At 41.7% G+C, this 21,452-nt stretch overlaps 1 protein-coding gene across 1 annotated transcript; it reads left to right on the top strand.

Moving 5' to 3' along the window:
- Positions 1 to 1,653: 1,653 nt before the first annotated feature.
- OVOL3 (ovo like zinc finger 3) lies at positions 1,654 to 20,895 on the top strand. Its single transcript, XM_077485812.1, has 4 exons — positions 1,654 to 1,852; positions 16,725 to 16,783; positions 19,741 to 19,903; positions 19,994 to 20,895. Exons 1-4 carry the CDS (start codon positions 1,654 to 1,656, stop codon positions 20,314 to 20,316), a joined length of 744 nt encoding a protein of 247 aa, XP_077341938.1. The 3' UTR covers positions 20,317 to 20,895.
- Positions 20,896 to 21,452: the final 557 nt, after the last annotated feature.

The following is a 21,452-nucleotide window of genomic DNA, read 5'->3' on the forward strand; positions in this document are numbered from 1 at the left end:
CCTAACATGCCAGGAATGTGCAAATACTCCCAAATGACTTCTTTTTGGAAAGTAAATATTCCAAGGTATTTAGCAAGAGGGTGAGTATTTTGAAGTTGTAATTTTTTCCCCACAATTCTTTGCAAAATCAAATATTTTTATTTATTTTTTTCCCCCACAAAATTGTCATATTAGCAGGTTATTTCTCACAAACTGCATATACATACCACAAATTACACTCTGCTAGTACTCCCGAGTAGGGCGATGCCACATTCAGAAGCCCAACATCCAGTGAGCCCCTTCAGGCGTTCTGGAGCATAAATTAAACATTCAATTTCCTGATTACCTATTACACTTTTGAAGGCACTGGAGCACCAGGACAATGGAAACGCCCCAAAAATTACCCCATTTTTGGAAAGAAAACACCCCAATCTAATCTTTGAGGCATAATGAGTCTTTTGAATATGTCCATTTTTTTTTCTAAATGTTTTTGGAAAATTTGGAAATTGAAAACGCATTTATTTTTACACAAAGTTTTCCATTCATACAATATTTCTAAAACATAGCATGTACATAGCAAAATTGACACCCCAAAATAGATTTGCCTACTTCTCCTGCGTATGGTGATACCACATGTATGAGACTTCCAGAGGCTGCGTACGGTTGGGGGTGGATGGGATGGATAGCAGAGTATGTTGGAGGGATGGCAGGATGCAGAGTATGGCGGAGGCTGCCACTGAGCAGTGCTGTGGGCACTACACATCCAGCCCACAGCGCTTCTGCATCCAATCTCTCCCCTTTCCACTCACACTGGACAGAGAGAGGAACCGGATATCATGCCGGTTTGTTTACATGTGATTGCTCCATCATTTATTGTGATGTAATGGGTTCTCTCGTGTGCGCCCCTGATTCTGGGAGGACGTCAATATACGCTCTCCCAGAGTTATCGAACCGCCCTGTAGCCGTCATTCACCTATGGGCCGGTTGTTAAGTGGTTAAAAGCGATGCCTATTCATTTCTATGGGCAGAAGTGTTTTGGGAGTGTTATTTCTAGCGCTTCCAAGCTGCCTCAAAAGATGTTTCTTGCAGGACTTTTTCTAACGTTCCAAGTGCTCCGCCTGAGTGAAAGCACTCATTGCACTTAATGGCAAGCCTATTTCTAGCGCTAAAATGCCTGAAAACTGCTTCAGTATGAAAATGAAAAAAGTGCGATAGCGCTGCAATAGTACACTAATCAAAATCTTTTACATATTAGCGTGCCACTACCTTATTTTTAATGTTTATTAAAGGTACCATTGGTGAAGTGCAGGTTATTTTGGCAACTATATATGCACCAAACGATCATCAGAATATCTTTGTTCACCGGGTTCTAGACAACCTTTTGGAGTTTTCTGAAGGCCAGTTGATTTTGGGTGGAGACGTTTATGCCCCCCCCTCCTCCCCCCTTCAGTGAAAACCTCGTCGGGCACGTTCTGTCACCTCGGGCTCCCACAAACGGTTCTCCCAATCTATTTATAGAGCCCAGTTGGTAGATATTTGTGGGACTACAACATTCTTTTTACAGATGCCAGAAGTTCTGGAGGATATAACCAATTACATTTTTATTTTCAGACTGTGACCCGGGACGCCTATGGGAGGCTCATAAAACAGTGCTTAGAGGGGTACTAATTAAACATGGCTCACAAATTAAAAAAGAGGGATAAACGGCTGTCCCTGCTCCTCAACAAAATCCACATTAAAGAATCCCAACATAAACTTGCTCCTACACCATCTCTAGAACTTGACATGTCCCTCCGCAAACAAGTTGTGGACTTATTACAATATAAAGCCAAAGCAACACTGCAATTCAGTCGTAAAATAGGATATGAGTCAGGCAATAAATGTGGGAAGACACTGGCTAGATCAGTCAGAAACCATAAGTTGACTATGTATATACCTCAAGTCAAGTCCCCAACCGGCCACAAGGCAGTCTTACCCAAGCAGATAGCACGGGAGTTTGGGGACTTCTGTTCGAAAATTTTATAATCCACCGTATCGGTCACCCCCCCCCGGGCTTCAATTGAAGACTACATTTCCTCATCCCAGCTCCCTCAGCTTTCTTCTGAAGTCCAGAAGGAACTAGAGTCCCCATAACATTGGCAGAACTTCAGCAAGCAGTTGGAATGAAGTCGGGAAGGAACCGGGTCCCAATGGCTTCACTCTAAAATATAAGACACTTCTCCCGATCCTAGGACCCTACACGGTGAAACTGTTTTAATGCCATTGGATTACAAACCAAACTCCCTAGAGACACTCTGAAGGCACATATATCTGTCATTCATAAAGAGGGAAAGGACCCAACCTGTTGTGGTAACTGCAGACCTATTTCTCTCTTAAACGTCGACCTCAAACTATTCACAAAAATCCTAGCAATCCGGTTAGCACAACAGTTACAACCTTAGTTCACCTTAACCAACTGGGCTTCATCCCCTCTTGGGAAGCTAGAAATAATGCAACCAAGGTGCTCAACTTACTTCATATAGCCTATTGCCCCGTACAAACAATCGGAAATTCCGCCAGCAAAAGACCAATGAGAGCTTTTGGTTGGAAAATGCGATTGTGTGTATGTTCCAAAGATTAAGAGCAGGTTCTCAATTTTTCAGTTGGAAAAAGTTCTGATCGGAAATTCTGATTGTACAAATTCCAACACACAAAATTCCTCGTCGTAGTGTACGTCACCACATTCTTGACGCTCGAAAGTTCAGCAAACTTGTGTGACCGTGTGTATGCAAGCCAAGCTTGAGCAGAATTCCTTTGGAAAAACCATCCAAGTTTTTCCGATGGAAAATCCACTCGTGTACAGAGCATATGACTCAAGCACCATAGGATTGATTTACTAAAGGTAAATCCACTACACTTGGAAGTGCAGTCGCTTTAGATCTGAGGGGAAGATCTAAAATGAGGGGAAGCTCTGCTGATTTTATCATCCAATCATGTACAGGAAAAAATGCTGTTTTTTATTTTCCTTGCTTGTCCCCCCTCAAATCTACAGCAACTGCACTTCCTAGTGCACTTGTAGTGCAACGTGGATTTGCCTGTAGTAAATAAACCCCAAGTGTCTTTCTTAGCACAGGTGCTAAGAAAGTGTTTATTGGTCATGCATGATCTCGGTTCTCTGCCATATAGGCTTAGGGGACAACATGAAATGGGAACAGAGGGGCGCCAGACTGAGTGCAGTATAAATCATATATTTAATAAAAACAAGTAGTAACTCACAGGTTAAATTAGATGAGTTCAGTATGTGGTGAAAATCGCCAGTCCTGGAGTCTCATAAAAGTCTTCCCTTTGCAGCCTGGGGCACTGGTGTGATCTTACAGAGATACAGAGAATGCTGGGAACCAGGAGGCAGGAAACAAGAAGCAGCTGGTCGTGACTTCACAGGAACAGGAAATGTGATTATTCACAGTGGCAAGGAATGGTAATGCATTTCGAAGCTAAAGCTTCTTCATCCGACCATGATTGGCTGGCAAACCTGGCAGTCTTATATTACAGAAGAAATAGAAACAGAGAGATCTGATGGGCTGGCCAGCCCATCAATTAAATACACAGATTCAAAGAGGTAGATGGCTGGAGACCGAAGTGAATGTAAATATGAGTAAGAACCTTGCTGATTAATAGTAGAAGATAAGTTTATAACGTTTGCAGAAATCGATCAATTCACTAATTGATTAAATACATAAATATAAAATGTATAAATATACCTCAAATTTAAAATGAATACATTTTTATAAGTAAATTAACTAAAAAATGAATTAAGAAAATTATTAGCAATTTGGAAATCAATTGATTATTATACATTATAATGAATTAAGAAAATGTATTAATTCATCATATTAATTCATTATAATTTAAGCTGTAGCTTTGAAATGCATTACCATTCCTTGCCACTGTGAATAATCACATTTCCTGTTCCTGTGAAGTCACGACCAGCTGCTTCTTGTTTCCTGCCTCCTGGTTCCCAGCATTCTCTGGATCCCTGTAAGATCACACCAGTGCCCCAGGCTGCAAAGGGAAGACTTTTATGAGACTCCAGGACTGGCGATTTTCACCACATACTGAACTCATCTAATTTAACCTGTGAGTTACTACTTGTTTTTATTAAATATATGATTTATACTGCACTCAGTCTGGCGCCCCTCTGTTCCCATTTCTACACAGAGCTCATCGCTTCACTCTAAGGGAGCTGCCTCCAGGTGCTAATCATACAAGATCTCGGATCATTTATGGACATTATGTTTTAACAAATGTTTTAATATTATGTGTGCTTATTCACACACATTTTATGTATACCTATATTCCAGTTGCTATATAATTTTATGTTATCACCATATCTAGCGCCGCTGTTCACCCCTGTTGTTAGGGGACAACATGATGCAATGGATTTTGAAACTTTATTTCAAACCAACAGCCCAAGTCAAGGTAACAGAGTTCTTTCCAACACTTTCCCCATCACAAATGGCACAAAGTAAGGATGCCTGTTATTCCCCCCCTTCTGTTTGCCTTATTCTTGGAAACATTTCTCTGCAAAATCCATTGAACCCAGATGTTACGGGCATATTATTCGACAACACCCAACATAAAATCTCTGCATATGCGGACGACCTTCTATTTTCTTTGAAAAATCCTGCAGTGTCACTCCCCAACCTTCTCCGGAAGTTTGAGCTGTATGGAGCACTCTCCAATTTGAAAATACTTTTTAACAAATTGGCAACCATGGGAATCAAAATATCTCCTGCCCTTTTGACGTCTTTGAAATTCAGTAATAAGTTTAAGAGGTCAGACTCTGCATTAAAATACTTAGGTACTTATATCCCCAACAATCTAGCACATACCTACAAACTTAATTTTCCACCTTTGCTGACTAGGAATCTTATTTTGTTAGAGTTGGAATAAAGGTTTACACTCATTGTTTGGCAGATGCAACCTCTTAAAAATGTGTATCCTTCCAAAATATGTATACTTATTCCAAGCCCTATCAATATAGATACCCTCTCACTACTTTAAGCAAGTGCACTCACTCTTCATTAAATTTTATCTGGGCACACCAAAAAAATCTTAACTCTCCAGACAACAACTTTCACTTCCCAAACACTATGGTGCATTAGCACTTTTGGATGTCCAGAAATATTACCATGCTACCCACCTTGGCAGACTCATTGATTGGAACCGTCACTATAATGCTAAACTTTGGACGCAATTAATACAAGCTCAAATATATATCCCATTAAAAGGTGCCCTGTGGTGTTTTGATAATCTGCCACCAGTGTTGAAAGCACACCCCTTGCTAGGTGCCACGCTCCGTATATATGTCTGAGAACCATCTTTTCAGCTGCCTCTCTACCTGTGCCTCCCCCCCATTCCAAATTTTAAGAAAACCCAACATTCTCCCCTGGTTTTGGATCCCCGGAATTTAAGACCTTACTCCAATTGGGTTGGGATCGAGCATAACGGCGTTGATGAGTGCCACTGGCCCCTTTAAGCTTCCTTTTTGTAATGCTCTACAATTACACCATTTTCTCCACTCCATTCCAAACCCCCAGCGATTTAACCATAGTTTGACATCCTTTGAAGAATATTGCTCAGATGACGGGACCTTGACTCAAGTACTGTCTAAGACTTACGCCGTGTACACACGCTCGGATTTTCCGGCAGAAAAGATCAGACGGAATCATTTCATCGGATATTCCAATCATGTGTGGGCTTCATCAAACTTTTTTTTTCAAAAATTCTGATGGCCTAGAAATACAACATGTTTTATATTTTTCCGACAGAAGCAATTCCTATCGGGAAAACCGTTTGTCTGTATGCTATTCCGACCAAAAACGGCGCAAGGACAGCTATTGGCTACTAGCTATTGAACTTCCTTTTTCTAGTCCCGTCGTACACCATTGCTTTCTAAACGAACGGACTTTGATGTGATCATGTGTAGGCAAGTCCATTTCAGCGGAACTCCATCAGAAAGACCGGCAGAGTTTATTGTAACGGAAAAAACGGTCGTGTGTACGCGGCATCATACTTTGTTAAATACTCCTTCTGAACAACCACACCTACCATTTATGCAAAAAGGGGAAACTGAGTTAAATCGTTCATTCACCAACCCAACAACACATTCTAAAAGCCCATACACACGATCAGACTTTTTGACAACAAACATGCAAATTAGCTGTTTTGGAGCAACATCCGACCGTGTGTACGCTCCATCGGACAAACTTTTTTGGTTTTCATCGGACTTTTGTTGGCTGTGCGAACGGACAAACTTTCTGGCAACAAAAGTCCGATGGAGCAAAGTCTGATCGTGTGTACAGAAAACCATAGGACTTTTGTACAAAGTACAAACAGGCATGCTCAGAACCAATGCAAAAGATCAGACAACAATACAGAAGTTGACCAAAGGTGGCAGTAAAGAGCAGAAAAACCACGTGATTTGGTGAAAGTTGGCTGAAAAAGTCCTGCTGTGTGTATGCAATACAAGTTCAGAGCCAACGCCCTTTGTACAAAAATCCAAGGGAAAGTTTGTACAAAGTCCTATCGTGTGTATGAGGCTTTAGATTCTCATTGAAGTTGTCTATCTGTACAAAAATTCAGGAGACCAACTATAAAATTCTGACAAGGTGGTATTATACCCCCCATGTATTACACAAATGTTTTCTCAATACCACAGACAGAAGTGCACTTGGAAGTGCAGTCGCTGTAAATCTGAGAGGAAGATCTGAAATGAGGGGAAGCTCTGCTGATTTTATCATCTAATCATGTACAAGCAAAAATGCAGTTTTTTATTTTCCTTGCATTTCCCCCTCAGATCTACAGCGACTGCACTTCCAAATGAACTTTCAAGTGCACTTGTAGTGCAAAGTGGATTTGCCTTTAGTAAATCAACCTCATTGTTTTATTGTTGGATATATTATAAGTTATATGTCTGGATTTGATAATATTTGTATAAAGTTGATGATGTAAATGGGAATCCTAATTCAACTCATCTAATTTCTAGTCTAAATATTATTTTCCATTAGGATTTTATGTAATTGCAGAAGACTTTTTTCAGCTTTTGGCTTTCTTTACACGGCACAACTGGCTTTTATTGCATCTCCTTTTATTTATATTCAAGAAGGCCAATAATACCAAAATCTGTTGGATTTGTAAAAAGGGTTCATGTATATAGCCAGCATAACAGGCTTCTAGCCATAACAGGTTAACACACTGCAAATCTCAGCTAACAACATTTGTTAATCAAATAAGTCATAGGGCCAACGGGACAGTCAAATGAATCCAGAGCAGCAACTAATGACATCCCGTTAATTCCAGCATTGAGTTGAACACAATACATGCAAAGACTGTATGTACACAACCAGCTAATGTCCCTCATTCTCAATTTGAAAAAAAAAAACTAATTGGGTACAGTCATGTCAAGGGGGACTTATCAATGTAGTAAAACCAACAGCTTTTCAGAATGAACTGTGCCATCACAACGCCCCTCTCACCCTCTTGTATGTCCGTCTGCTAGTTTTGCATGGGGAGGAAGAGCCGTTTTCTCTCTGTATGTGAGAAGAGGAGCTCAGCTTCATATGCAAAATGTTGGGACATTCAAATTATTCGGAACAAATAAAGGACCCTGAATACTTTGTCATCGCCCTGTATATAGGCTCTATTCTTAAGAGCATCTCTACACTGATTCCACTCAGCCAGGTAAGTTATACTGCTTATAGATTACTGACAGGTGCTATAAATATATTGCTTATAATCATTTATTCTAGTCTACTGTATGTATAGATAATGAAAGGGTATCAGTGTGTTTAAGGAAGTCTGTTCTAGGTATATACCAACATGCTAGAAAGCTTCTGTATACATTTTGCATGTTTAAAATTGTCTGGAAAAGACTGAAATATTTAAAGAATAATACTGCAATTTTTTAAGGTAAAGGCAAAACGTTCAGAAAATGATGAATGCTGCAGAAGTTTGGAGGATGCATGGGGGAGATTTACTAAAACGGGTGCATACAGAATCTGGTGCAGCTGTGCATAGTAACCAATCGCCTTCTAAGGCCTGAGTCACACCTATGCATTTTAGTGCATTTTGCAGATTTGCACTACAGCCCATGTAACATGGTTTCCTATGGAACATGTTCTGTAGTGCAAATCTGCAAAATGCACTAAAAATGCATAGGTGTGACTCAGGCATAACTTCAGTTTGTTCACTAAAGCTTTGACAACCAAGAATCTGATTGTTTACTATGCACTGCTGCACCAGTTTTAGTAAATCTCTCTATGTGTGATTTAATAGTGGTCTCAGACAAAAGTTTGGGATCCAATTATCAGTTTCACATCTACATGTCAGGACCTATTAACCAAAGACATGCCCTTCTAGCCTGTGAAAACTGCGAACAAATTACATATTTTCACAATGCCAGGATATCCCAAAGCAGCAGAAAAACTACAGCTATATATTTTTGCTTCTATGGTGCCCCTCATTGCAGAGGATTCACAGTGTACCTGCATTGTGATATATCCCATCTTCACAAATATTTACACAGTGAAAAAAAGATGTATTTTCAGTTCAGTATCTTCTGTGAAAACTATTAACTATTTTGTGATAACAGTTTTAATTGTGAGATTGTCTTTGATTTGGAAAGTCAGTAGTTCCCCTGATGGTTTTCTATATAGGGTCTCAGTGTTTATTTCAATACTTTAAAGTGTTTGGAGCTGGGCTCCTAAGGTATCTGTTATCTACCCTATGTACCCCTATATATACTCTTACACGCTAGTCACACTTGTGCAACTTGCCATACAACTTTTGGACATCAAAGTAGCATGACAAGTCGTACCCCATGTTTTCCAGTGAAAACCATATATATATATATATATATATATATATATATATATGCGGCTAAAAGTAGTAAGTAAAACATCAAAGTAGTTCATGCACTACTTTAGTCTGACCTTCATGCAATTTGAGGGCCATAGACTTGTTAACCCTAAAAAGTTGCATGAAAATCATACCTGAATATTTTACGTGCAACAGTGGGTCTGACTTTGCAGAGGGAAAAACAAGTCACATTCAAGTCGCACCCATTCAAGGTTAAGTCAAATTTGAAAAACTTTGGAGTCATACAAGTGTGAATGAAGCCATACAGTTCTGCTCAAGTCTTTCATTTTCTGCAACAATTGTCCTCTGTCCAATTTAGAAACAATCTATGGAAGCATATGTTTTTGAGTCGTCCTTCAAACTTACAATACTGTGACTCACTAGCTGCTAACAAATTACAGGTACCAGTATAGGAGCTGCTATATTCAGATATGCTGGACTTTTCAGAGCTACACAAACTTAGCAAGCATTATACAGATAAGAGGTGTTCCTTCCAGCTTATGATCCATGTAGCATATAAAATATCATGTATTTTTCCTTCAAATGCACACATCCTGTTCTGATTTGCAACAGCGGAAGAGCTTTCAGGACTTCTGTTAGCTGGGCCAGGGCCATTCTGCAAGCTCTCAACTTCATCTCCTTCTGCTATGAAAAGCAATGTACTTCAATGACCAGGTCTCAGAATGAATATGGGCATGTGTGCTAAGCATGATGCTTCAGACCAGGGGTTTCAATACTTTTCAAACAAAGGGCCACTTTATTGTTCTTCAGACTTAAAGAGGGCCGTAATTTGTGGCCAGCAGGGGCAGAAAATGTTATGGGCCAGTGTCAATGTAAATAAATATGGCCACAGGATTGGTGGTCAATAGGAGGAGAAGTATTTCTCCTATTAGTAGGAGGAATAGTACCCTATCATTGGTATCAGTGGAAGATATAGTGCTCCATTGTTGGTGTCAGTGTAAGGAATTGTGCCCCAAGGGCCTGATAAAGGCTAGCAAAGGGCCACTTCTGGCTCTTGGGCCAAAGTTTGGAGACCCCTGTTTCAGACTATTCATTTGGGGGACACTTGGTAGGCATTGGAACTGAGTGCCAAATGCCTCTGTTCAGCACCTGTCTGTCTAAGCCATAAAGGTGTCCATAGATTAATATTTTCAGAGAAATGTACTTTGCCAATGCTTGAGGCTGACAAATCTGCTTATACTTAACATGAAGTAAAAAAAACTATATGACTGTCATATGGGTAGGTGTATATGGCTTTATGCATGTTGTTATTTGCATAATGTTGATTGGCATCTACATAAGATGAATGTATCTGTGCAGTTCTTTCATCATCGTAAATTGACAGATCTGTTGAAGTTTATCACAGGCCAGATTGAGAACAAGGAAAGTTAGGATTTAATTTATTTTTGTTAAATTTCTGCAAAACTTCATCACTTGATAATTACTGACACCAGGGCTATGCCTCGCTCATTCTTGGTAAGGAGAAACCGCTCTGCTGTGGGAGTGACTGGATGGGGGCATCTTGTGGATGCAGAACGAGGAGACTTGTACATTCCAGGTAAGATGAATATACGTAATTAAATCAACTCCTGGATAAGCAAATATTGTCTAAAGTGGACATCTACAGTGCATCTGGAAAGTATTCACAGCACTTCACTTTTTATATATTTTGTTATGTTACAGCTTTATTCCAAAATGTATTAAATTCATTATTTTCCTCACAATTCTAAAAACAATACCCCATAATGACAACGTGAAAGAAGTTTGAAATCTTTGCAAATTTATTAAAAATAAAAAATTGAAAAAATTACATATGTACATAAGTATTCACAGCCTCTGCCATGACACTCAAAATTGAGCTCAGGTGTATCCTGTTTCCACTGATCATTCTTGAGATGTTTCTACAACTTGATTGGAGTCCACCTGTGGTAAATTTAGTTGATTGGACATGATTTGGAAAGGCACATACCTGTCTATATAAGGTCCCACAGTTAACCGTGTATGTCAGAGCACAAACCAAGATATGAAGTCCAAGGAATTGTCTGTAGACCTCCGAGACAGGATTATATCGAGGCACAGATCTGGGGAAGGGTACAGAAAAATTTCTGCAGCATTGAAGGTCTCAACGAGCACAGTTGCCTCCATCATCCATAAATGGAAGAAGTTTGGAACCACCAGAACTTTTCCTAGAGCGGGATGCCCGGCAAAACTAAGTGATCGGGGGAGAAGGGCCTTGGTCAGAGAGATGACCAATAACCCAATGGTCACTCTGACAGAGCTCCAGCGTTTCTCTGTGGAGAGAGGAGAACCTTCCAGAGGAACAACCATCTCTGCAGCACTCTGCCAATTAAGCCTGTATGGTAAAGTGGTCAGACTGAAGCTACTTCCCTGTAAAAGGCACATGACAGCCTGCCTGGAGTTTGCCAAAAGGCACCTGAAGGATTCTCAGACCATGAGAAACACAATTCTCTGGTCTGATTAAACAAAGATTGAACTCTTTGGCCTGAATGGCAAGTGTCATGTCTGGAGAAAACAAAGCACACTACCCAATACCATCCCTACCTTGAAGCATGGTGGTGACAGCACATGTGGGGATGGGAGATTAATCAAGATCAAGGTAAAGATGAATGCAGCAATGTACAGAGACATCCTTGATGAAAACTTGCTGTCAGGTCACCTGAGTCCAGGTGACAGATGCACCCCGTTGGGGTCTGGAGTGGACCCTACGGCTGACTGCTGTGGATGGAGCCCTGGATGGTTCAGGAAAGCAGGCACTTTGGAGCACCAACACTGGAGATTTCCCAGGGTGTGGAATCTAAGAACCAACGAGTGTTCACCAGGGCCCCTGATGGTGGGGATGGCCTTCGCTGCAGTCTGGCTCCAGGTCACAACCTCCAGGGTCTCCCAGCTCATGCTCACAGTAGAGTACGAGAAGGTAGAGAAGGAAGCAGCAGACTGTGACAACAAAGGATAGACAGGGGATGAGCCAAAAGGTCGGGGCAACAAGCAGACAGGGATAGTCAAGGACAAGCCAAGGTCGGAAAACACAGACACAGAGCAATGAGCACACGGAAGCCAAATGCACAATGTTCATCAGCAGAGCTGGCTCGCAGTGCACAGGTTAATATAGATAGGGGCTGGGGTAGAGCCATGCTTTGAGGAAAGATTACTTAAGCAGCCAGGTGAGAGTGGCTGGCCTCTTAAGCTGAACACATGGAGAGGTAAGCTGGCAGACAAACATTACTGCTCCAGAGCACTCTGGACCTCAGACTAGGGTTAAGGTTCATCTTCCAACAGGACAATGATCCTAAGCACACAGCCAAGATAACAAAGGAGTGGCTACGGGACAACTATGGGAATGTCCTTAAGTGGCCCAGCCACAGCCCAGACTTGAACATCTCTGGAGAGATCTAAAAATGGCTGTGCACTGATGCTCCCCATCCAACCTGATGGAGCTTGAAAGGTCCTACAAAGAAGAATGGGAGAAATTGCCCAAAAATAGGTGTGCCAAGCTTGTAGCATCATACTCAAACAAAGACTTGAGGCTGTAATTGGTGTCAAAGGTGCTTCAAAAAAGTATTGAGCAGGAGAAAATATTCCATACTATCATGGATACCATGCACATATACGACCTGAAGTGGAAGTCGTGGACTCCCTTAATTTTCCTCCATACCCATGAGGCCTGCAGATACCGAATCCCATAGGGAGCAGCTCTAACTACAGCATATCTTTGTCTTGTATCCCGTAACCAGTCTGGTTCTACTCTTTAGTTGTTGAATTCTTATTTGTCTTTATTTTTTCTGTTACTTTACTTATACACAGACTAAATATTCTCTAAAATAAGCAGGGATAGCCTAAGGATCACGGAGCAGCACGATAGGACACAAATAACTCCTGTTGTTTCCAGTCTTTTTCTACCTGAGATCCTTCTCTTGAGATCCATATTAGTGTAAGGATTGAGCTGCTATCTGTCTATGATATCACCTTACGGCAAGCTAGCATTGTGATCTGCCTTAATTAATCTAATTTGAATGTAAGGACATTAGATTGTGTTAAGAGATTGATTCTTTTATACATTTTGTAACAGATCTGTTCTATTTTTTTTACCTCTCTCAATTAAAGTTTGTATTAAAAAAAAAAAAAATATTGAGCAAAGGCCATGAATACTTATGTACATGGGATTTTTTTTTGTTTTCTACTTTTAATACTTTTGCAAAGATTTCAAACAACTTCTTTCACATTGTCATTATGGGGTTTTGTTTGTAGAATTTTGAGGAGAAATAATGAATTCAATTCATTTTAGAATAAGGCTGTAACATAACAAAATGTGGAAAAGGTGAAGCTCTGTGAATACTTTCTGGATGCACTGTATTCATACTTGATGTGTAAGGGCATGTGTATTTTAACTTGAATCTTGATGTGAGTGTGTATTTCTTCCAGCTCTGTGCAAGAGCTTCCTGCAATAAGACTGGTCACTGCTGTTCTCTCCCCTCGCGCAGAGTGACTGGTCTTGTGTCTGCCCCTTCCTGTAGTTTTGTACAGGCAAGCTGTAATTGGAGGACCTGTTGACTCTCACCCTGGTCACCCACAGCTCTGTACTCTGCACAGGCTAGGGTCAGCACAGTGATGATGTCTGTGCTACTTTTACAAGGAATAATCTGGGTTTGCAAAGGCATTTGGTACTCACGCAATGCATTTATATTCTTTGTAGCTATTGAGAAATATCATTATGTGAACATTTTTGTGTCCTAAATTCAGCAGAGTGCTATGCATGTGCAGATTGTTTGCAGGCTTACATTTCTTAGTGTGAGCTACAATAAATATCCACTCAGATATTCAGATAGTATGACTGGTAAGATTCCTTGAGGAATGCATCAGTGTAGCGCATAGGTGTGCGCAGCCTATTGCATTAGGGCGTGCATCCCAAAGCTCAAACACACATGCCTTTCTTTGCAACCTTAGCTGCACAGGACAGTGAATGAATGGGAAGTGCTCTGTGCTAAGCAGCTTTCTGTTCATTCACAAACAAAAGCATAGTAAACACAGTTCACTATGTTTCAGTTATGAAACGGAAGCACAGTAAGTGCGTTCACTGTGTTCATTTAGAAAAGGAAGGGGCCAGTAAATTACATATTTACTAGTCCCTTCCCTGCTCATCAAATTGAAACATCCCCTGCAGCTGCTGGGAGGAGAGAAGGGAAGCCAGTAGCACTGCAGGCCTGGGGCGTTATGGGGGGGGGCAACATGGGTGAAATCCCGGGCACTGGGGGGAATCAGCACCACCTGGAACACCACCTGAGCACGCCTATGGTGTACTGTATGAAATCAGGACTTTCTGGGATTCCCTGTGACTGTCAGATTTAACTATCACCGTGGCCAAGGTCCTATCATCAATGACTAGCTTTCCTTTACTAATGTGTCAGAAACTTCTGTTTCAGTTGCTAGAAGGGCATGCAAGGTTTTGAGAGTTCCTCATTAACCTAATGTGCTGTAGATTGCCCATAGTTACTGTGTGCATAAAAGAAAGATGGCTACTCTTTATTTTTTTAGCCCTACGTCATTATACTGTGACAGGCTGGCATGGCTGCGCAAACCACTGAAGGTGTATGTCGGCCATTTTAAGAGCTATGGGGGGGGGGGGGGTTGGGCATGTGCCTGCGGCGCGATGCCGGAGCTGATGCGCATGGCCGGTAGCCGCAATGTCCGCCATCGACCCGCAATCACTCCTTAGAGAGCCAGAATGGGGATCGGTCAATGTAAACAGACAGATCTCATTCTGTCAGGGAAGTAGAGAGAGATCTGCTGTTCCTAGTGATCAGAACAGCAATCTCTATCTACTACCTATCAGTCCACTCCCCCCATCCCTAGGGAACACTTAGCCCTAGTTGCCCCTAGTGTTAACCCCCCTTCCCTGCCAGTGACATTTATACAGTAATCAGTGGCTATTTATAGCACTGATCGCTGACTAAATGTCAATGGTCCCCAAATTTGTTTAAAAGTGTTCAATCTGTCAGCCACAATGTCAAAGTCCTGCTAAAAATCGCTGATCACCATTACTAGTAAAAACAAAGAAATTAAGAATAAAAATGCCATAAATATATCCCCTACTTTGTAGATGCCGTAACTTTTACGCAAACCAATCAACATAAGCTTATTGCGAGATTTTTTTTTTAAATTATTTTACCAAAAATATGTATAAGAATACATATTGGCCTAAACTGAGGAAGAAATTCTTTTTTTTTGTTTGGATATTTATTATAGCAAAAGGTATCAATTATTGTTTTTTTTTTCAAAATGTATGCTTTTTTTGTTTATAGCCCACAAAATAAAAACCACAGAGGTGATCAAATACCACCAAAAGAAAGCTCTATTTGTGGGGGGAAAAAGCACAATTTTGTTTGTGTACAATGTTGCACGACAACGCAATTGTCATGTAAGGCAATGAAGTGCAGCATCGCAAAAATGGCCTGGTCATTACCATTACGGGGTAAATCCTTCCGGGGGTGAAGAGGTTACTTTTTTTTTACAAAATAGTACATCTTATAGATTTAAAAAAAAAAAAAAAAAAAAAAAAAAAAAAATATATATATATATATATATATATATATATATATATATATATATATATATATATATATATATACATATATATATATTAGGTCTTTATGAAATTTTCAAGTTTTTTTTCTACCCTTGTACAACACAGCTTTGGGGAATGCAACCCATAATGGTCAGCCATCCATTGTATTTTATTACACTAACTGCGGGTGAATAAATGTGAACCGCTTCTGTTTTTTCAATGTGTCTTTCAGAAAACTTTTATGAATTCATTGCAGAACAGTCATGGATCATTTATAGCCAAATGTGCTGAAATCCCAGCTATTCACATGTACAATACATGCACGGCTCTGTTTGTTTTCTGCAGCTGGGGGACTGTTTAACAAAAGAGGCACCTATTCAATGTATTCACACAATTATTTTATGTTTACTTAGATTGACAATCTGTGTCTGCCTTCCACCTCTCACTGTTCTGATTTCATGCCGGGTGTGCCCCCCACCCACCAGGTTAGCTCAGCCATGCAAATGTAAGATAAATACAATGGGAGCCTGCTGTATTTATTAGATTTATTGGACAGGGTACAATCATTTAAATGAATCGGAAGGGGTTGTCAGTGACATTATGGAAATGATATTTAGAATCTGTTCTGTATGAAATGTTGTTTTTTAGCAGTTAAGTTGCTGATGGTGTTCATGACATAGATTTATAAGATGTCAGGTTTATTCATTAATTCCTTTCTAAAGACAGAGAAATTGTGTATGTCCTGAGTAAGGCTTGATTCACACCTATGCATTTTTTGTACTTTTTGCATTTTGCAGATTTGCACTACAGTCCATTTAACATGGTTTTCAATGGAAAACGTTCCGTAGTGCAAATCTGCAAAATGCAAAAAGCACAAAAAATGCATGGGTGTGAATCAAGCCTTAGGCTGGATTCACACCTAGGCATTTTTAGTGCTTTTTGCAGATTTGCACTACAGTCAATATAACATGGTTTCCTATGGAACATGTTCTATAGTGCAAATCTGCAAAATGCAAAAAGCAATAAAAAATGCATAGGTGTGAATCCAGCCTAACAATCTGTCATTGACCTTTGCAAACCCTTCCCTGCCATCTGCCAAGGATTCCAGGTGCAGGGGCTGCAAGTAAAGAATAACATGTTGCATAGTTTGCTAAATGAGAGTCTGATTTGCAGTAGATGTGTATAAAATTGTATATAATTTGCTTGATAAATTTCCTTTAGTATGTATATTTTTTTTATTCTTTTATTTATCCTTTTATTTCAACAGATTTCATACTTTGGCCTTATTTACCAGAAGGTCGAACACAGGCTCCAACAGCTGCTGAGGTGAGAATTGAAATGACTGATTGCGTTCTGAACCCCACTGACATAGGCATGTGCACAGGGTGTGCCAGGTGTTCCTGTGCACACCATAATCACCTTGTGCTAGAACGATTCCCCCTGCTTCCTGGAGCCTCCCTTTCCCCCTGCAGTGCTGCCAGCTTCCCTCTTCTCCCGCCGGCTGCTGCGGGGGATTTTTCAGGATGGAGAACAGGGGAAGGGGCTAGTAAATATTTCATTTCCTGGCCTCTTCCATTTTTGAATGAACACAGCGAGCAATCATTCTTAGCTGAAGGTTCTGAAAGAACAGGAAGCCTCTCAGCACAGAGCATTTCTCATTCATTCACTCTCCAGTGTAGCTGTGGCTGCAGAGAAAGGGGCTAGCGAATCAATATCTTCAGTCCCTTTCTCTGTCTCAAAAGGGAGACATCAGGGGTCTGTTTAGACTAGTGATGGCGAACTTTGGCACCCCAGATGTAACAGTTTTAATAGTGAGATTGTCTTTGATTTGGAAAGTCAGTAGTTCCCCTTATGGTTTTCTATAGGGCAGTGATGGCGAACCTTGATACCCCAGATGTTTTGGAACTACATTTCCCATGATGCTCCACTACACTGCAGCGTGCATCAGCATCTTGGGAAATGTAGTTCCAAAGCATCTGGGGTGCCAAGGTCCTCCATCACTGGTTTAGACCCTTGATATTTCACCAAAGACCGTCTACAGGGCTCCTAAACAAATTGTAGAAAATAATAAAAAAAATACTAACACCATCCATTGCCCTACTGACACCAATCTCTGCTCTACTGACACCATCCACTGCTTTGCTCATATACACGCATGTGTGTTTGTGATCTGGGATGCACACCGTAATGAAATAGGCTCCACTCGCCAATGCCCATTGAACAGATCTTTCATTGCCACTGGAACAAACCTGTAAAATAATGTGCCCTCATAAAGTGATTGTAATTGCTAGCTTTAATTTATTTTCTAAATAACAAACAGGTTTATATTTACCTGCTCCGTGCTTCCACAGGCACATCTGTGGGCTCAATCCTAAGCTGCCCTGCCTGTGTCCATAGACAGCTCAGCCCTGCTCCCTTATCACAGGATTCCACTGACAGCAGTGAGATCCATTGGCTCCCATTGGTCTCAGGCAAGTCTGTGATAGCAGGGAGAAGGGAGAGCGTCTCTAAAGATGGGCAAAGGTAAGTATACAGTGGGGTAAGGGAGCATAATGCTACTTAAACATTTTTTACCTTAATGCAAGGCTTTAGAACCACTTTAATCAGTGGCAGTGCATCCATAAGGGTGCATGGGCGCCACCCCTTTAGCACCATTAGATAGATTCATGCATTGCATGAATCTATCTATGGCCTCCGCTGCCACCCCATATTCAGGCACCTCTGCCCCTTTTTGGGCACAGGGTGTCTGAATTACAGTGGCGGGGGGGGGGGGGTGAGGTTTGAAGCACCTGATTAGAGCCATAGCCTCTAAAAGGCATCAAAAAAGGTGACCTGGGAGCGCCATGCTGAGCGCTTGCAGGTCACTCAGCTGTGTTAGAAAAGCGAATGAATATTCACTTTCCTAACACTAAACCGCCTCTCCACCAATCAGGTGCTCAGATCTGTTAGCTGGCACCTGATTGGCTGAAACAACAGGCGCTGTGATTGGACGCCAGGCATCCAATCATAGCAGAGAATGGGAGAAGACATCGGGGAGCTGTCCCACTGAGACAGGTAAGTGCAGATGGTGGGGCCGGCGGGGGGCACACTGGCAGCATTTGATATGGCACTGTGGCTGCATTTGATGGGGCACACTGGGAGCAATTGATGGGTCGCAGTGGCTGCGTTTGATGGGCACAGTGGCTGCGTTTGATGGGCACAGTGGCTACGTTTGATGGGCACAGTGGCTACGTTTGATGGGCACAGTGGCGAAAATTGATGGGCACAGTGGCGGCAATTGATGGTACAATGAGGCTGCAATTGATGGGTATTTTTTCAGAATTTTTCAGTTTGTTTGCACCAGCTGCCACTGACTTTAATATAGGTCAGCAATGGCAGCTCATGGGCTTCAAGGTGCACAGTGGACCTTGCCCACCCTTGTCCCAGCTTCTGTGGTGCAGGGGGTGGCATCATAATCCTTAAACAAAATCCTGGGGAATGCCGAGTGCCCCAAATCTCACAATAAGATGGAGAAGCACATTATCTCAATAAGGTTTAAACTACTTTACATTTCCCTTATCTTGCCTGAAGGGGGGGGGGGTGACATCACCATTGCCCCCCCAAGGGCAGAAGTTGGGGGAATGGTGAATATTCTTACTAAACTTTATCCCGCTACATGTGATTTTTTTTTTTGCAATTTTGAGGAGGAAAACAGCTTTTTCAATGAGAAGTCCACCTTACAGTTCCATTCATATCTACGCATGTGAATTGCAGCAAATGTTGTACTGACTTTCTTGATACCTCCACATCTATTGCAGACCATGCAGTGCTTCACGTGATTATGCATTTTCAATGTGTACTCAATGCACATCCATGCATCAGAAACATACAACATTTTTCACATGTACTGCAGGTGTTTAAGGGTGCATGCGTTATGTTACGTAGAGGGTCACGTGTTTGGTTTGTTGCATGGATGCATGTTGGAGGCCCATAAGCTTTAAATGGACACAACCTGAAAACCGATGCACACAGTGTCTGGCCGCGCATTTCAATGTGTATTGCATGCTCGCCAGAAAGCTACGCAAAGTTGGTGTTGAATATCAAAAGCAGTTTAAAAGCAGCTTGGGCTGTGCTTCCAAACAAGTCAATGTGGATGCATTGCAAATACAAAACACCCATGTACACTGGCCCTAATACAGCTGGCTGCTTGAAATAACAAATGTCAAACTTGAATGTGCAAAACTTTGGCTATTTAAAAAAAAAAAAAAAACCTTCTTTGCTATCATTCGTCTTCTTTCCCCCAGGGCCCATATTCTTGCCGGGCTTGTAGGAAGACTTTTCCACTGCAACGTATGTTGACCCGTCACCTGAAGTGTCACAGCATGCAGAAGAGGCACCGCTGCCCATGCTGTGCTAAAGGGTTTAACGATACATTTGATCTGAAACGTCACATGAGGACTCACACAGGTAAGCTATTGATGGTGGGATCCGATGCACAGGCTGCCTGAACTTCTACAGTTCTTGTATTCAGAACTGACAGCTTCTTCCCCTATACAGGTATCAGACCATACAAGTGTCCAGCCTGTGATAAGTCCTTTACTCAGCGCTGCTCGCTGGAATCTCATCTGCGCAAGATCCATGGGGTGCTACAGAGTTATGCCTACCGCCAGCGCCGTTCCAAGATCTACGTATGTGAGGAATGTGGCTTTACATCCTCCAGTGCTGACACTTACACACTACATATCCTAGAGGTCCATCCCGCCAACCCCATGCTATCCAAACACCTACGGAAACGAGTAGCTGGTGTTCTAAGAGGGGAGATAGGAGGTCTGATGCATCCAACACCGTGTTACCTTGCAACTCATGTCTCAACAAGATGACAGACGTTCTGAGCCTGGAAATTTCTTCTAAGAAATCAGCAGGGGGAATAAAGAGCCACTCCATCAACAGTATTTTTCTCTTGATTGGGTGGAGTGGGACTGGATGACAGCGGTCTACTCTCTCAAATCCTTGTAAGAAGAGCTTGGCTTTTCAGTTGAGCTATTTATGTTACCAGACATGATTACTTAATACAGGAGAAACCTTTGTGCCCTTTTGTGGACTCTCTTTCAGATTAGTTATCATCCTGTTGCAGCTGCACTGTGGGGGGATTGCTCCTTCTGGGATCTAAGCATGCTTCACTCCACCCAGAAAGGAGAACTCACTTTGTGGTATGTTGCTTTTTTAAAGGCTTTTATTGATGAGTCCCTATCTCCTGAGGCCCCCGCATCAGGACGGGTTCCGTCCGCATGGGGTACCATTGCTCTAAGGCTGCACCAGTGATCAGGAAGCACAGCTGTATATACTATATTGAGAAAAGTATTGGGACACCTGCCTTTACACGCACATGAACTTTAATGGCAGTTTTAGTCCGTTGGGTTCAATATTGAGTCGGCCCACCCTTTGCAGCTATAACAACTTCAACCCATCAGGGAAGGCTGTCCACAAGGTATAGGAGTGTGTCTATGGGAATGTTTTACAATTCTTCCAGTGATATTGGACAGGAAGGCCTGGCTCGCAGTCTTTGCTCCAATTCATCCCAAAGGTGTTCTATTGGATTGAGGTGCATGCCAGTCACGTTCCTCCACTCCAAAACTCGCTCATCCATGTCTTTATGGACTTTGCTTTGTGCACTGATCCAAATCATTTGGTGGAGGGGGGATTATGGTGTGTGCGGTTGTTTTTCAGGGGTTGGGCTTAGCCCCTTAGTTCCAATGAAGGGAACACTTAAGGTGTCAGGCTGTCAGCATACCAAGACATTTTGGATAATTTAATGTTCCCAACTTTTTGGGAACAGTTTGGGGATGGTCCCATCCTGTTCCAACATGACTGCGCACCAGTTCACAAAGCAAGACATGGATGAGCAAGTTTGGGTGGAGGAATTTGACTGGCCTGCACAGATTCCTGACCTGAACCTGATAAAATACCTTTGGGATGAATTAGAGCAGATATTGCAAGCCAGGCCCTCTCATCCAAG

Source organism: Lithobates pipiens, unplaced genomic scaffold (assembly GCF_037356315.1).
Source record: "Lithobates pipiens isolate NorthernLeopardFrog02 unplaced genomic scaffold, aLitPip1_a1.2 Scaffold_1, whole genome shotgun sequence".
Taxonomy (NCBI): Eukaryota; Metazoa; Chordata; class Amphibia; order Anura; family Ranidae; genus Lithobates; species Lithobates pipiens.

Coding starts and splice junctions, on each gene's coding strand:
- OVOL3 (XM_077485812.1), top strand. CDS start 1,654: ATGGCTCACAAATTAAAAAAGAGGGATAAACGGCTGTCCCTGCTCCTC. Junction 1,853..16,724: donor TAAAATAGGATATGAGTCAG/GCAATAAATGTG, acceptor TTATTTCAACAG/ATTTCATACTTTGGCCTTAT. Junction 16,784..19,740: donor AGGCTCCAACAGCTGCTGAG/GTGAGAATTGAA, acceptor TCTTTCCCCCAG/GGCCCATATTCTTGCCGGGC.